The sequence below is a fragment of the Triturus cristatus genome, chromosome 1_2, assembly GCF_964204655.1.
Source record: "Triturus cristatus chromosome 1_2, aTriCri1.1, whole genome shotgun sequence".
In the NCBI taxonomy this organism is placed as follows: Eukaryota; Metazoa; Chordata; class Amphibia; order Caudata; family Salamandridae; genus Triturus; species Triturus cristatus.
This window is the reverse complement of record NC_140580.1, coordinates 140723827-140741986: the sequence shown is the minus strand read 5'-3', so window position 1 is coordinate 140741986 and position 18160 is coordinate 140723827. Positions and strand designations below refer to the sequence as shown.

Here is an 18160-nt window from a genome sequence, read left to right as displayed (position 1 = left end):
CATTTCCTCTTTTGTGTCAGGACCCCTTTGGGTGTTTGCACGCTTTATAAAACTCAAACTCCTAAAAAGGTGTTTGAGATCCCACATGTTCCTACAGCTTTAATGTAATATCAGCTTTATAAATTGACATGTAGAACGAGAATGTGGAGTACAATGAATGAATACGTGTGTTTTTTAAAGTCTTTGTTGAATATTGTGAGACCTACAGAAGCCAACTGCTTGCCATGTATGATACTGGAAATAATGAAAGACTTCTGAAACTTAATTCATGATCGGCGTATGATTGTAGTTATTGTAAAATAAAATTGTTAATAAATCAGCGATTAAAATGTTGTTCTAGCATCTGTAAATTCTAATATATTCTGCCTATTTCCTTGTAGGGAAATCCCTTGGGAACCTTCTTGTGGAGAAGGGATATGGCTGCAAACAAATTGATCATATGAACGAGCCATCAAAGACAGGTTAGTAGAGGTTGTTTGCACTGTAAAATCTTATTTTTTGCAAATTGTATTTGTAATAAGTCTGTTTTAGTGATTGGAGTAGTTTGTTTTGTTTTTGTGCCATGGTACGGATGTTTGGTTTATGTAGGTACATTTTCTATTATTGGGTTTCTGCGACCTAAAGTTCTTTCTGTAACTCCGGCTTATTTTTTTGCTGTCCAAGGTTGCACTGGGCTACTGAAGTGTCTGTGAATCTGAGTAGTTTTTGCTGTTACATGTTTTAAGTATCCATAGCTTAGTAATTTGAACTAATAGATGTGTTTCTTGTCATCCAGTGTATGTGTCCTGATTCCTGTTCAGTTTGTTTTCATAAATAAAATATTGTCAACGTGGGGCGTTTCTACATCTGGACATTATCTTGTTTTTAACAGAAAGCACTCTGTGTCTTATATATTAGGCTAAGCCATTTTGACTTTCTAGTTATCATTTCTGCTGTACCAGGGATAAATATATATATTTATATATATCTCCTTGATCTCCATCACTCTCACACCTAATCCTTTTGTTGGAAGCAGGTGCGAACCACAGGTTTAGTGCAAAGAATCCTTGTTTATTTGTTAGCCAGAATGCGTTTCGGTCCAGCTGGACCTTGATCACATGACAGCGCCGCCTTATTTTTCCACCTCTTTTAAAGTGACAAGTACATATCGTGAATAGTGCTTGACCATAGACATAGAGGAAATATCACAAAAAGTCTTGCCTAGAGCAAAGGTACTGGTTGACCATACATTCAGTAATTGTCTGTTAATAATCATTTACCATTTGTTATTGTAAAATACACGCCATCTCCATATATGAATATATAAATAAATATGTATATGTATAGTTTAATACATAGCTAAACAGTCATATGTTCACACACTTCGGAATCTATAAATAAATATTCACCGAGTAAAATCTGTAAGAACAATAAATATTGTAAAAACAGTTGACTCTGTTATTATAGAAAGTGTGAGTTTTAAACAAATCATTTCATAATGCATTGTTACTACTATGTAGTTGATACGCTTGATGTCCTCTCTGGGTCAATGCGTGGTACTAATCTGTGTTACCCCTCTAGTTGTATAGGTTCGCTCCTATCTGCCGTCTTTGATTCAAAGATAAAGTGCTCGTGCTAAATTGATCAGTGCTGCACAGATTATTGACTAGTGGTGACCCGTGTATTATTTAAAGTGCAAGAGTGCTAAAGTTTATTTTAAAAAACACTATTTTCGTAGATCAGGTAAGTTTGGCAGCCTCTTCAGATGTCTGTAAAATACACCTGCAGGTTAGTTCCCTATTTGGGCCTCAACCGTAATGCCGGTTACAGAACTTGTTTACATTTTTAATAGGTTTTTCTCAATTAATTTATATGTCTCTAGCATATCAGGATTTTTCTGGTGGTAGTAGCTCTCTATGTGTAGATCTTAGGGACTTGTACAGCGGTAGACTTGCCCCTGTCTCTCTACCTTTTCTGGTTGCGTGAGTTGAGTGTGTACGTTCAACTTTAACCAGAGCTATAAATACTTTAAGTGGGGATAGTTGTCCTGGTGTTACTGGAGGCAGGTGAATAGATCCTCCATTGTATTAAGCCCCCCCCCCCCCGCGGATTTGCAGTCTAAGTTTAAGATGTATCTGGTCTATAGTTTTCTGAGGGTTCCCTCTCTGTCCCCTCCCCGTCTATTGATGGGTACCGAATCTATTAGATAATATGTTAGGTGGTTTAAATTATTTTCATGTGTCTCTCTGAAATATGGTGCCACTGGACACGTTGGGTCCTGGTTGGTGATGGCTCGTATGTGTTGTAAAATTCTTTTGTCAGCTGGCAACTTTGTGCTTCCTACTTATTTTAAATTGCAGGAACATTCAAGCACGTATATGGCATGGTCAGTTTTACAGTGTAAAGGTTTAGTTATTTTAATTTCTTTTTCACTGAATAGGGTTTGGTATTTTTTTTGTTTATTCCATACTGACGTGCCTTACAGCTTTTACATTTTACAAATCCATTATGTTGCATCAACCAATTGTGTTGGTCCGTAGTTTCAGGGCTGCTCTTGACCAGATTTGTGCTCATTGATGGGGCTCTCTTGTAGGTGATTCCCAGTTGCGTCTCATGATGTTCCTAATGTTTTTTTCTTGTGTGTTATAGGCCAGGATGAGTCTTAGCTTCATGGGGTTTTCTTTTTGGTTCGTCTATTTCTTTTGTTATGAACAAATTAAATTTATCTAGACCCTGGGTTTTGGTAATAGCAGCATCAATTGTCTTTTTGGAGTAACCTAGAGACAAAAATCTCCTTTTGCTCGCCAGCTGTGCTGTTGCTAGGTCTATAAGGTTGCTACACACTCTTTTTAATCTAAGCATTTCCCCGTAGGGAATGCTTTTAACTAGGTGTCCTGGTTGGAAGCTAGACGAGTGGAGTACTGAATTACCTGCCGTTTCCTTCCGGTATGCTCTGGTTTCTATTCTGTTGTTCTCCAAGTATACCGCTACGTCCAGAAAGTGAATCTTTTTTTATCGCTGATGACTGATGTAAAGTTCAAGTTAATATTGTTTCTGTTAATGGCTGTAACAAATTCAGTAGCTTCCACAATCTTGCCCTCCCACACAATAAACAAGTCATCAATCAAGCGTAATAGCAGTTTGACATACTTTTCCATGTAGCTTTTGTGTGTGCTGCCCAGGACCATCTCCTCCCACCAGCCCATGTGTAAACATGCGTAGCTGGGGTAGAAGCTGGCCCCCATGGCAACACACGCATCTGCTGATAGTATGTGTTATCAAACATGAACATATTGTTTAGGCAAAAATTGACCATGTTAACTAACATCACACTATGTGGGGGTCAGTGTAGTTTTGTTTTTCCCCCAAGTAGTGCTCAAGTGCTCGTATTCCAACTTTATGATTTATACTAGTGTATAAAGACACCACATCTAGAGTCATTGATAGATATTCCTTTTTCCGTGCAAAATCTTTAAATTTGGAAATAAAATCACGTGTCTCTTTTATAGGATGGTAGCATTTGTACAAAGTCCTGTAAGAAGTAGTCAATATATTGTGAGGCATTATCCAGTAGGCTGTTTTGTGCCGAGATTATCAGTCTCCCCAGTGTTTTTTGCGCATTTTTATGGCTCTTTGAGATAAAGCAAATATTGGGGACCGTGGGGTTTTCTTTTCTGATAAATTTGTATTTGTCCATAGTTATCAGTCCTGCACTTTTCCATGCCACTATAGAAATCTTTGTAGATCGTTCTTCGTGCCAAAACATTACTTATTCGGTAACACATTCTGTCGTTTAGTTGAGACGGGGCTTCTTCAACATAGTCCTTTTTTGCCCACAAGACTATGTTTCCCCCTTTGTCTGAATTTCTGATGACAATTGGGTTGTTTTTGCAGTTTTGTCATCAACTGGTTGTATTTTAGATTTTTCTTATTTTATCTTTGTTTGGTATTGTGTATTCTAAAGTTCAATTTCTTTATTTCAGCTGTCACTTGTTAATTAAAAATGTTGATCGCGTCCCTGGGTGCTCTCAGGTTAATGGTTGACTATTTTTTTTTTTTTTTAAGGTGTTTTTTTTTTTTTCTAGCCGTATCTTATGCCTCTCTCTCATAGTTGTTTACTTGATGTTGGCCACCTGTGTACTGGGAGTTTGCTTGAGTATTGGTGTTGCTGTTTTCCTGTTTCAATTCGATAAGGGATTCCAACAGACTTTTATCTGAGGTTGTCAAATTCCCTTGAAAGTGACCAGTATACACTTGACTCTCTGTTCCTGGATTTGTTTTTTGTTGTAATAAAGCATGATATTTTTGCAATTTCAACTTTCGGACAAATCGTTAGACATCCATTCTGGTGTTGGCATGATTAAAATTGGACTGTGGACAGTAGGAAAGGCCTAATGCCAGTATTTGTTTTTCCACAATATTTAAATTGATGTCTTTTAAATTGATACTGTTTTCGTGATTTCATACTCCTCTATTATTTGCGGTTCCACCATCCTCTCCCGCGTCTCTTGTTGGTGACTGGCTTTACTTCCTGCTTTTCGCCTCTGCCTACACCTGTAGTTTCGCGTCTTCCTGAATTGCTCCTTTGAGTCCTCGGGCGGAGTGTCTATTGACGCTCCTGACACAAAAAATCCAACTCTTCGGCTAGAGATAGCTTGGATTGTGTCCCGCTTGTATTCATTTGTCGGTTGTCTGGTTCTGCTTCACTTTCAATTGCTGAACTTGTCAGAATTTGACATGTTGCTATAGCGTTTTCTGTTTGTTGGGGCCTTTGGTATTGGTTCAGTTCTTATTTTTGTTTTAGATATTTTTATGGCGTCATATTTTTGGGAGCATGTAAATATTCAACGGGTCTCGTAATCCACTCTGTCTCTGTGGAACTTGAATGCTTTACGTTCTTTTATGTTGTTCTCTTCTTTACGGAGTCTTATGGTCATCTCCTCACGGAGTTTGGTTACTTCATCACTCTTGCCCAGTTTGTTTATCACCACATTTAATTTTTCTGCGTGTTCCTGCAGGTCTGCCCTGTCTGATTCCGCATACTTAACAAAGATTTTCACTAGTTTTCTTGAGGAGTCAAGGTTGCATTGGGTCCAGTAACGCATCATATCTGGGTTAGGTTGTTCATAGCGCGGCGCTATATTATATATACAAACTTTTTAAAAACACTCAGTCACTGGATGAGGTCATCAGTGATGCCATTTGAGATGTCATCAATGAAGTCACTGACGGGGCGTGGCTTGGCGCGCGAGCAAGATGGCCGCGAGCCTGTGAAGCTCCGATCGGCCGGTGCCTTTCTCCTGCCATTTATCCTGCAAGGGGCCCCTGCTGGGCGTTGTGAGCCAGAGGTGGTGTAGTCTGTTCACCCCCCACAGCAGCGGTGCAAAAATCAGCACGTGCGAATGATGTGCGGGCCGGCGCCACTGAAAGACTGCTGTGACCGGTGACCACGGGGCGGCGTAGGAGCGCAGCAGACGGCCGCACGAAGGATTACACACCGCGGCTTCCCGATTGACTCCTGGGCCGCGGCGACTGAGATGCCGGGAGCGGAAACGCTAGGATGCGACCAGCTCTCCGGGTGGCGCGGAGGTGAGCAGTGAGCGAGCCCCCGAGACGAGGCTGCGGATTTGAGGCGATCTGAGCCCCGTGAGTCCATGCAGTGCCGGTAAGGCGGCCCGTACTTGGTGGAGGAGTGAAGCGGGCGGTGCCCAGCAACATACACAGGTGGAGGCGGTTGGCCTCAGAGAGAGGGCACGCCGACTCGACCTGAACGGAGTGGGTCCCCCAGTCTCTCCAACCAGAAGTGCCCTGAGCACGAGGCGGTAGGAATACGGATCCCTGGGGGCGGTGGAGGGGGTAACGTACCCCAGGCTGTGGCGCCAGGCTGGAGGCATCGTGGAGACGAAGGCGAGTACTAGGCGCATAGGAGCAGAAGAAACCTGACCCTCGGTTACACGGACCATCGGCTGGTGCGTTGAGGTGGCGGAGAGGTGGACCACACGTGGCGAGCTATACAGAGCCCGGAAACCGCGGCCATTTTGATGGAAATCCTGCCGCACCTGACATTGAGGAGCAGCTTGGAGAGGACCGCTGCTGTAGACCGACTGCAAGTATTGCGGCGCGACTGGCAGTAAATGGGACAGCAGCTCGAGCTGTGGACTGCAGTGTTGCGGGACGCGGCTTGCGGCTGGTGCCGCGGCTGCGACAACGCCCGTGCGGAGGAGCAGGGCCGTGGCAAGGCCCTGAGGCGCGCTGGAAGTGACATTTAGCGGCTGCTGTGGCCCAGTGGGCCAGGGAGTAATAAAGGGTGTACACCCCAAACTGGGGGTCGAACTGTTATTCCGGCTGACCTTGGATGATTACTCCTGGTGCCTTGGATCCGAGAGGGCGGCAGAGGGCTTGTGACGCCGGCGCTGGCGAGGTTGGAGGCCTACGACTGCTGGACTTGGATTGCCTACCAGTGGCCCTGACTCTTGGTGGATGCCTACGGCACAGCAGCTGGTCATGGGCCGGATGCGCAACACGTCGAGGGACAGCCAGGCGCCGGTCGCCAGCCCGGGCCACGTGCCGGAGACCAGAGAGCCTGGTGCAGCCCCACAAACCGAGATGTTAGCAGCTAAACTGGACTCGGTGCTGGCTGCGGTGGAACGGATTGGCTCCACGTTGGAGCAGACTAGGTCATCATTGGAGGCCCGCATCGATAAGGTCACAGGGGACTTCACCCTGTTACATGCGGATCACCGCAAACTAGCGGACAAGGTGACCCTACAAGGGCAGACCCTTCAAGAAGTCCAGCCTGTAGTGAATACCCACACAGCCGCTCTGCAAGACTTAATAGACCGTGTCCATGCCTTAGAAGATCGCGCAGAGGATGCGGAGGGACGTTCTCGGCGCAGTAATGTACGCGTGGTGGGCCTTCCGGAAGGCGAAGAAGGGCGTCAGCCGGAGCAATATGTGGAAGGGTGGCTAAGAGCCCTTCTGGGATCCGAGAAATTCTCTCCGCAATTTGTAGTGGAATGGGCCCACAGAGGCCCAGTCCGGGAGCCCGACCCCGACCCTTCCTGTTTAAACTTCTTAACTATCGGGACAGAGATGTGGTACTCCGCGAGACCAGGAAGATGGGGGAAATCACAGTGGGCAGCGGATGGGTACAATTCTTCCCGGACTACACCGCAATGGTGCAAAAGCGCCGGAGCAACTATCTGGCGGTAAAACGCCGACTACGCGACCTGGAGATCCCGTACCCTCTGCTGTTCCCCTCCCGTCCCCGAGTGGCTGTAAGTGAAGGCACCCGCTTCTTTGATACCCCGTTAGAGGTATGGGACTGGTTGGAGGAGAACGGACGCAGTGCTGGCCAGCGGCCGCAAGACGTGGAGCCACTCGCACAGCGAGGCAGGAGATCTCGGCGGTGATGAGGAAGAGGACCCCGAGGAGAGGAGGGACCGAGACTGGGAGTGGCCCCTAGTCCGGAGAGGATCAGACTGGAACACCAGGAAGCGCTGGCAGCGGTGGCCACACTCAGATCTCCTGAGGGTCGGGGAGGGGAGATCACCCAGGATCGGGGTGACCCGGGGACCAGTGGCTCGTCTTCCCAGTCTACTGTAATTTCTGATGACCAGCTGATGCCGTTGGTGACCCCCCAGAACTCGGAACATATAATGTAACATATAACCCAAGATGGGCCTGTACTCGATGCGGAACGTAGCTCCCAGAGTGGTGAGATGAGGGGAGAAAGGGTTTTGCGGGTGGAATTCTAAGGGACTGAAAGAAAGGAGAAGCTGGGAGGAGGGCCTGGCAGTAGTTACCTGGGGAGGTACAAGTGCCCTATTCAATGTAGGCTCATACCTGAAGGATTGAATACCACAGCCCAATCGCCCCTCTGGCCTGACCTGGGTCTCGGTTAAGGGAGTCCCTTACACTACATATGCACAGGCACCATGGCTAGGGAGCATCACCACGCGGCTAATACCACACGCTAGCCCCACTAGCCACCATTGGGCTTAGTCACACTTTGTGAGCGTTGATGGTTTGGACGAATACCCGTAATGGGGTTTGCCCCGACAGTTATAATGGCCCTGTTGGCTCGTTCAAATGCACGGTCTCATGTTTGTGCATCGTTGTTTTGTTGGTAGTTAATGCAGCCCTCTGGATCGCCTTGCGAATGCCCCCTGCTCCCAGCCCTGGGTGGGTATCCCTGGGCACTGTCACAGGTATAAACATAAAAGTCTTGCATGGCCACTACAAACATAATCACATGGAATGTCCGAGGTATGCATACCCCTGCGCGTAGATACTCCGTCTTTGCATATTTACAAAGACACGCAGTGGCCGTAGCTCTCCTGCAAGAGACACACATGACACCGAGGGAGTTGGACCGGCTGCGCACACGCTGGAGGGGACAGGTATATGGCACTACCTGTTCTGCACACGCCAGGGGCACACTGATCTGGGTGAGGGCGGGAACTCCGTTTATCTGTCTGGAGGCGTTGGCTGACCCGGGCGGAGATATACCCTAGTGCACAGCCGACTGGATGGACAGCAGGTGCTGTTGGGTTCCCTCTATGCGCCGAATGTTGAGCAGTCCTCATACCTGGCTAGTTTGTCTGCGGTGCTGGCGCCATACGTTGGTCTTCCTTGGCTCCTAGGGGGAGACTTTAACTCGGTACTTGACGTACACATGGACCGATCTTTCCCGCCACTCCGGGGTACACAGGTGGGTTCGAATGCACAAGCTCTAACCACCTGGTTGACACACTGGGCTCTGCTGGATATGTGGCGCACTCTGCATCCCGACGACCGTATATACTCCTACTACTCGGCAGTACACGGCCTCCATGTTACATTAGACAGGGTGGTGGCCACCCACTCACTGCTTCCATTGGTGGTCCGTGCAGAGTACATGGGCCGGACACAGTCAGATCACAACCCTCTCATATTGGGACTCCGGTGGCGTCCTGACAGACCTCCGGTTCCTACGTGGCGCCTTCAGACTGTGTCCCTGGAGGATGTGGAGTTTTGCGCCTCCTTGGGTACAGCGATAGAACAATATTTTGAACTTAATGAGGGCTCTACAGACTGCGAACTGTTAGAATGGGATGCCCACAAGGTATGCATTAGGGGCCATTGCTTGGGCGCGACGTGGAACATTCGCAAACAGCTGGCGGGTGCTCTCGCTGCCTTGGAGTCCCGTCTACTCTCCTGTGAATTGCATGGAGAAGGTGGTGGATCGGACTCGGAGCGCCTGCTGGAGCACCGGGCGCGCCATGCCGACTCGCTAGACCGGCTGCGATGCCATAACTATGCGGCCCACTCGGCCCGAATACATGCTACATCGGATAGGACTGGGAGATTACTGGCCTGGTTGATTCTGCGGGAATCTGTTCATGCCCCCATAAGTGCTATATGTGGACCTGACGGATCACTAGTACACACACAATGGGAAATTCACCAGGCATTGACGGCACATTACACCTCCTTGTATCGGTCAACAGGAAGGAGACGGGCATGTGACCTGGACGAGTTCCTAGAGGCCGTGGAATTACCCGAGGTCCAGGCGGCACACCACGAGTCTCTGGAGTGTCCCCCCCACTACGGATGAGATAGGGGATGCAATTTCCTCTCTGGCTACGGGGAAGGCGCCGCGCCCGGATGGCCTCCCGGCAGACTACTATAAATCCTAGAGGGAATCATTGATACCTAAACTTCATACTCTTTATCTGGCCGCCCTGGAGGAGGGTGCTCTGCCTGGGTCGATGCGCGAGGCCTATCCGATTTCCCTACTTAAGCCTGGACGGGACCCCACCCAGTTGGGGTCCTACCGTCCTCTTGCCCTGCTCAACACGGATTATAAAATCCTGGCGAAGGTACTAGCGGAAAGGATGGCGCCAGTGGTGCCAACACTGGTTCACAGCGACAAATGGTTTTGTGCCTAAGCGCAGCACCTCTCTTACCCTGCGGAGGTTTTTTCGAGTGGCGACTGACAGTGTTCAGCAGTGGCCTAGAGCGGGCTGTCTGGTCCTGGATCTGGAAAAAGCATTTGATTGTCTGGAATGGGGATACCTGGTGGCGACGCTGTCACACTTCGAGCTGGGGCTTGGCTTTCTCCAACTTGCGGCTCTTCTGTATAAGGGCCCTACGGTGCGGGTGAGAAATGGCCCGTATATATCTGACCCCATTCCGGTCGGCCGTGGCACTAGACAGGGCTGTCTGCTGTCACCCCTCCTGTTCGCGCTCGCGATGGAGCTGCTGGCGTCGACGATCCGTAAAGAGTTGGCGGATGGCATCCCACTGGGGGATGCGACACACCAGGTTTCCCTCTATGCAGACGACCTCCTGGTGTTTGTCAGAGACGTGATTTGTGTTCCTGTGCGATTGGAACGCATTCTGTCCGATTTTGCAGCGCTCTCGGGGCTTCGTGTAAATGCAGCGATGTCCTGCCTATACGCATTTGGAGCAGACGCTCCGGACCCCGGTTACCGCCTAGGAGGAGTGCAGGTACAGTGGCAACCAGACACCTTTCGCTACCTGGGAATCCAGATATACCGCCGACCGACAGATCTGATTGAGGGCAATCTGGGAAGACCCGTAACGGCGATCAGGTCTCAGATGAAATTTTGGAGCACACTTTCCCTCTCGGTCACCGGCCGCGTAGCACTGGTCAAGATGGTAGTCTTGCCCCGTCTGCTGTACTATTTTGCCAATTTGCCTCTATACGTCCCGGCATCCTTCTTCTCGTGCTTCACACGCTCCCTTCGTGACTTTATATGGGGAACAGCGCGACACAGGGTCGCACTGCCCAAACTGTATCTCCCCGTAGGCCAGGGTGGGCTTGCAATGCCATGCTTTGAGCACTACTATTTGGCGGCGCAATTGCAGTGGATAGCTCACTGGCTGGCAGACAGGAGCCGCGATGATACGGCGACGGCATCAGACCCCCCGCTGTCGTTGGCTGAGCTACTTAGGATGTTTCACCCGGCGACGGGCGCGATGAGGCCGGCGCCGTTGCTGTTAGTAATGGCCTGGAAATGTTATCGCAGAAGTCTCCGACTCACCAGATCGAGAGTCCCCTATGCGCCAGCCATTCCTTTGGAGGGCTACCTCAGTGGGCAGGGAGTACTTGGGGCTGTGGATCTGAGGGAACGGCATGCAGCTGATATTTATACCTTAGAGGATCTTTACCGAGATGGAGTTCTTTTACCATTCGTGACCCTTGCGGAAGAGACAGGGCTATCCCGAAGCCAGTTTCTCCGTCATCGGGCCCTAGTGGAGACACTAGCAGGCCACTGGGGAGACCTGCGGGAGGAGCCGGAACATCACTTAGTGATACAGTATCTTCATGTCATGGGACGAGGGAGTCGCCTGATTAAATGGTTTGCCGCAGCGTTACGGACGCATGCAGCGTTGAGTCTAGGGACGCTGCGTGAGAAATGTGAGGGGGATCTTGCTCGCCCTCTGACTGATTCGGAATGGGAGAGGGTACTACAGGGTCCGAGAAGAGTACCCAGGAACATGAGATTCCGCCAAATACAATTTTTCATCCTACACAGGGCATACCTCACGCCGGCCGCTATTAATAGATATTTCCATTGTGCGGACGCGTGCTCCCCCCGTTGTGCGGAGGCGGATGTTGGCTTGATTCATATGGTGTGGGGCTGTCCGGCATTGGGTACCTACTGGCTGGCAATACGAGAGGAGATTCGCAAGTGCACGGGTCGGGATCTTCCCTCTGAGTGAACAATTTATCTGTTGCACCTTTTCCATAGATCTTCCTCCGCTAAAGTTGCCTCTCGCTTTATAGACCTGGGGATCGTGGTGGCGAAACGGCTCCTCACTAAGCGCTGGAAGGAGGACACCCCACCACATGTGCGAGCTTGGCGTAGTTCATTCCTGGTCTGGGCAAAGGCGGAGGAGGTGGCCCTTTGGAGGGAGGAAACACTGGGACTCAGGATGACGCCCATCGCATCACATTGGGGGGAGATGCTACAAGCCCTGATACAATTGGATGTGGCAAATTTGGTGGAGGATAGGGACGAGTTGAGGGAGCTGTGTTAGGCGTTGAAGGGCTAATGTGCCTGGTGGGGTATCATGACATGGGGTGCTGCAGCTTTGACACAGGTGGTGAGCCATGGGAGCACGCAGGCCATCATAGGCATGACACTTTCTGTGGCGAGGGCTGTGAGAGGGGGGAGCTCATTAGGAGGGGAGTTGGGGGGAGGGGGGGGCAACTAGACACATGTTGAGAGCTGCTGCTGTTCTTTTAGTTGCTAATTTGTGGAGGAGACAACTCCAGAGAAGGGTTATTGAAAAGAATTGGTTATCTGTTTGCTGGAACAACCGGAGAGCACATGTATAGTAACCAAGGTTATTATTTTATGATCCCTACATGGGGTAAACCATCAAAACATGCGATACAGGAGAAATTTCACTTGTAGTCAATGAGCCTACCGCTTTAGACAATGCTGCATGCCACTTCACTGATACAGAGTACTGCAATTATTTGTAGAATCTCACGAATCTATGCCATGCTCTGACTGTAAATGTGCACTAAACTAAGACAAGATGTATTGTATGATTACAGCTGCAACTCTAATGAACAGATTTCTAAATAAAAATCAGTGAAGTCACTGACCATGTCATGAGTTATGTAATATGCGAGGCCATAAACAGTGTGGAGGAACGAGTTATAGTTAGCTCACCTATCTAGAACTGCTGAATTTAACTGATTTTGTCCAAGTGAAACCTGAGCTCAACTATAACGTCCCTGTAACCTTTGGTTTTTTAGTGAATTTCTAAGGTTTTTTTAGTTCCATTTCCTAACTATAATGTCCCTGTAACCTTTGATATTTTTGTGAATTTCTATGTTTATTTTTAAGTAGTAATGGTGTTTGCAGAGTCGTGGAAAAAGGTGGCAAGGACCAGCTCTCAGAATTTCCACTGTGTAGGACTTACAGAAAGTACTAGAATGGCTTCTTGGGCTCCAAGGTCCCACAGCATCCAAGAGGACTAAATTCCCCAAACAGTAGTGCACCAGGAGAAGCGTTTGCAGAGTTGTGGAGAAAGGGGGCGGGTCCTCTGAAGACCTCTTAGCCATCCTGTGGTGAGGGACTTACTGGAGGTAACTGGACGTGTTGTTTTCCCCCTAAGGACCCTCAACAGCCAAGGGGACTTCCAATTCCCCAACTAGTAGTGTGCCAGGAGGTGTGTTTGTAGAGTGGTAGAGAAAGGGGATGGGCCACAAAAACCTCTCAGCAATCCTGCAGTGTGGGACTTACTGAAGGTATCAGGAGGGGTAGTTGGCCCACAAGGACGTCCTTGGGGGGGCAAACTACTCCTGTTGCCTCCAGTAAGTCCCACACAGTGGGATTGCTTAGAGCTCTGAATTAGGCCCAGACCTTTGTACTGGGGTGAATGTATGACATTGTTCTGCATTCTGTCCATCAATTGTTCTTTTTGCATTTGTCACCCTGAGTGGGACGGGTATGGCCAGATGTGGGTCCCGTGCTCTCCATGCCACTGGAGTCAAGCTATCTGGCCTAATGAGGACTGGAATCCCGAAACCGGTCTCAGGATGCTTGTTTCCAGTCTAGGGAGGACCTGGCCTGGCAGGTCGGTCTAGACTGTTCCCATTGGGCGCAGGGTCAAGACTGATTTGCCTATGGCTGGGTACATACTTGAATGGCATGGTGAGCAATAAAACAATGGATTTAGGCCCAGATCTGGACTGGGGTGAATGTATGACATTGTTCTGCATTGTGTCCAGTAATTTTTCTTTTTTAGAGGTCTTCGGAGAGCACCCCCCATCCCTTTCTCCACCACTCTGCTTACGCGCCTCTTGTCGTGCTACTGGTTGGTGTATGAAGTCTTCTTGGAAACTGAGGGTCTTTGGGGTCCAAGAAGCCCTCCTGTCACCTCTGGTAAATCTAACACAGCGGGATTCCTGAGAGCCATTTTGGAGGCCACTCCCCCTTTTCCCACCACTCTGCAAACCCAACTACTAGTTAAAAAAACATAGATATTCCGTGAAAAAACCAAAGGTTATAGGGACGATATAGTTGGGAAATAGAATTTGAAAAACCTTGGAAATTCACCTAAAAAACTAAAGGTTACAGGGAAGTTATAGTTAAGAAATAGAATTGAAAAAATCCTTAGAAATTTATTGGAAAAAACTAAAGTCATGAGTGATGTAATATCTGAGGTCATCAGCAGTGTATTGCGGGGGTGTAAGTTATAGTTAGCTCTGGTAATATAATCGCCGAGTTTCTGTAGTTTAGTACGGATGAAATCTGAGCTTAACAATAACGTCTCTGTAACCTTTGTTTTTTTTAAGTGAATATCTAAGGTTCTTTAAAATTCCATTTCCTAACTATAACGTCCCTGTAACCTTTGAATTTTTAAGTGGATATAATATATATTTTTTTTTAGGCACAATCCTTTTATGGCACTGGAAATTCCACACATTCTAAATCACAACTTAAGAATGCTTTGTGTAACAATGCATATTTGTAACCTTTCCTGCAAAGTCCCTATCATTGGATGTCTCAACAGAGTGTAATGTTATGTTATGTGAATTTGTAGCGCGTGACTAATCACCTGTTAGGGTATCCAGGCGCTGAAGTGCAGCACTGAGATAGCAGGAGGAAGAGATCATGTCTGTTTCGTTTGGAAGAGCAATGTCTTGAGGTCCCTTAGGAAATCCATGAGGGAAGGGAAGTTCTGAGGTGTTTTGGGAGGTTGTTGCAGTGCTTCGCTGCAAGGTTTGAGAAGGAGTCTTCTCCCCTTAATGCGAGGAAAGTGCTCTTGCCTGGGACGCAACCCAACAGTGTCTGATAGGTTGGTAAAAGTTGAGGCGGTGGTTCAGGTAAGCTGGACTAGCGTTGTAGAGAGCTTTGTAGGCCCGGGTGTGTAGCTTGAACGTACATCTATTCTCAACTGTGAGCCAGTGGAGATTGTTGAGGTGTGGAGAGATGTAGCTTTTTGTGGGTTATTCAGAATAAGTCTGACGGCTGCTTTCTGGGTGGTTTGCAGTCTGCTTAGGGCATGGGCTTGTATTCCGTTGTAGAAGGTGTTTCCCTCATCAAGTCTTCTTGTGATGAGAGCCTGGGTGACTGTCTGTCTGGTGTTCAGTGGGATTCACTTGAAAATCTTGCATAGCCTTTTCAGGATGTGAAAGCATGATGAGGTGATGGCATTTATCCATCTGCTCATTGAGAGGTTGGTGTCCAGGATGAGCTGGAGGTACTTGGCATGGTTTGCAAGGGTTGGTGGGGGGCCAAGTTGAGAGGGCTTTGGTTTTGTCTGTCTTGAACTGGAGGCAGTTGTTTTTCATCCAAGCAGCAACATTTGTCATGTAGTTGGCGAATTTTGTTTTGGCTCTGCTGGTTGATTCGGCAAGGGAGAGGATGAGCTGTATGTCATCAGCATACAATACTGTGTTGATGCTTGGGGCTCCAACAATGTCCGCAAAGGGTGTCATGTCGACATTCAATAGTGTTGGACTGAGCGATGATTCCTGAGGGACTACGCAGATATGTTTCTTGGTTTCGGAGGTGTGTGGGGGGAAGCAGTCTGACTCGTTGAGTACTGTCCGTGAGGATCGAGGATATCCACTTGAGGGCCGGTCAGTAGATACCCAAGTGCTGAAGCTTTCTGATGAGTGACTAGTGGGAGACTATTGAAAGCTACAGAGATCGAGGAGGGTGATTGCAGCCATTTCTCTTCAACCGACTACTTCTGATGTCCTCGGTGGTCGCATTCCAGGCTGTCTGTGCTGTGGTTGGTGCGAAAGCCTGATTTGAGAGCTGTCAAGGAGTTTATGGAGTTTTTGGTGGGGAATTGATGGCTTGCTTAGGTACTTTAGCTGGAAAAAGCAGGAGCGAGATCGGTCTGCAGTTGCTGAGGATGTTGGGGTTGGCCGTTTGTTCAATAGGGTGTTTGACTTCTGCATTTTTCCAGCAAGATGGGAAGGAGTTTATGGAGGTGTTAATTATATCGTTGAGCACAGAGAAGATGATAGTACTTCCAAGGGTGTATATGAAGTGGGGGCATGGGTCTGAGGGGTCTCTTGAGTGGATGGTATTCATCAGTGTGGTGGTCTCTTCGATCAAAAGGTTTTGCGGTTGCTTAGCTGTTGTTTTGCGATGGAGGTGTATGGAGCTCCAACTTTCATTTCTGGGATGGAGAGGGGTTGAAGTGAAGCCACATGGCACCACCTATTGGCATGCAGGGACTATGCTAAAAACAATCTTACAGGTCCAGTCTGGCACCTGGGGATATTGTAAAGGTGAGGAATCTGCAGTTAGATTATCGACCAGAAAGAGCGTTGCTGACTGCAAGTAACTTGTTCATTTATATCTGGCTCAGCGATTTGTGGTAAATAAATAAATTACCAGATCGGAATTTCTATAAATTACCAATACCAGTAAAATAATGAACTGAGGAGTCCGTGGTGTGCGAGTTAAATTTGCCTTTATTCATTAACTCGAGTTAAGGGAGAGCTCGGTCACCTCAGCAGGTTCAGGGGTGGTCTGCTACTTTATTCACGGGGTACAGTTTTTATACATTTCACAGTACATTGCAAGTCATTTGTAGCAAATGTCTTTGCAAATTAGCATTGCTCAAGGAGCATAAGCAAAACACAGATAAACACATACTTTTCAAGGAAGCAGCTTGAGGGGATTTTATCAGAGGGTGGGGGAGCTTGTGTGCCTGAGAGATAAGGATGTGGTGAGTGGGTCATGAACGGACAACCTTGGAGGGAACTGAAATATGTGACAATCTGCGTGGCCTCAGTGAGTCTTAGGCCAGCTGGCTTCGAGGAGATACGAGATAAACTTGTTTCCTCAGAAAAGAAGAAGATTGGTGGGCCATTTCTCAGAGTCGGCCTAACCACAAAAATGCATGGGTGTAACTGGCTGAAAACAAAGTGCAATTCGAAAAAATACGTGAACTGGCTGACCCTGGGCAAACTGAAGTGAATTCTAAAATGGATGCTGTATAGAATTGTTTTGGAGTAGCAGAGAAAGGAGAGTGTGCGAGGGGACAGAACCGGGAACATGATCTTTTAATGTTCATTTTCTCATTCCGCCTTGTCCCCAAGCGCAACTCATTTTTCCTTTTAGGCTACTTCTATGGCCATGAGACTGTCTACATGGGCTTGCATTATCATTTTCTCATTTTCCTTTGCTCGATTGATTGGTTGTGGGATGAGACATGTAGCACAGAGACCGCACAAAGCAGGGCCGCATTGGACACAAAGGCAACATGATATTATGAGGACAAGGATCATCCCGAGTACGGCCAGCATTTTCCATCCCCATGTCGAAATAAGGCTCCATATCCAGTCCACCAGGGACCAAGAACCTGTGGCCTGGTCGAGGCCCTTTGATATTACATAAAGTCGGGAAATAGCTGCATACACCGGGGGGGCGTTATCAGGCATATAAATGCAGCAGCTGGAACGGATCAATTTGCATACCCCCCCACGGTCCGCCAGGACGATGTCTAAAACCATACGATTTTGTAACGTCATGAGTCTTTCGGACGCCATTACAGCAGTGATGTTGCCCAGCGCACCGGCCGTCTCCTCAATAGTGTTTTTCAGCACACGGGATAATTGTCTTATGTGACGGCTATTAATCATGGGTCCCCAGAAGGGAATGAAGCCTTTAAAAAAATCTCCTGCCTCCTGTCCTAAAGTATCCCCTGCATCTATGACCCCCCCTTCGCCGCCTTCGCATGGTGGACAGAGAGTCAATCAGATGGTAATCTGCCGGGCAGTATATGTGGGAGGTAACAGGAAGGCAATATAACAGGAGCCGCTCCACCCAATGGGTAGCCACACATAGGCTTTGTCTCCGCAAGAATTAGGTGATATCACCAGATAGGGGGACATCGTGGTGTTCATACTTCTATGAACTAGACAAGAACTTTCCCCCACCGGCTTATCTCCTATACCCGTTATGCACAGGGCTCCCTTTTGGGGTATCACCCATGCAAAGGATGGTGTGAGTTTCCTTTTTGTTCTTCTCATACCTACAAATAGGGTGTTGCCGCTACTATTAATGGTATTCATTTCCTGCTTTTCCTCCTCCGTGTAGGGAAGAGTGAAGATGTCATTGTCGGACCTGTAGCAAAAGGGATTGGCCCACTTTCCCGAAGCATTACGCCAGACGTGTTCAATAAA

At 48.0% G+C, this 18160-nt stretch overlaps 1 protein-coding gene across 2 annotated transcripts in view; it reads left to right on the top strand.

The window, feature by feature from the left end:
* TDRD1 (tudor domain containing 1) overlaps positions 1–18160 on the top strand; it is a 1654170-nt gene that overhangs the window by 750971 nt on the left and 885039 nt on the right. For both annotated transcript variants that reach the window (XM_085603291.1, XM_085603292.1), the window contains one exon: positions 381–461. In XM_085603291.1, the coding sequence (XP_085459417.1) occupies positions 381–461 (81 nt within the window). The remainder of the gene's footprint in view (positions 1–380; positions 462–18160) is intronic.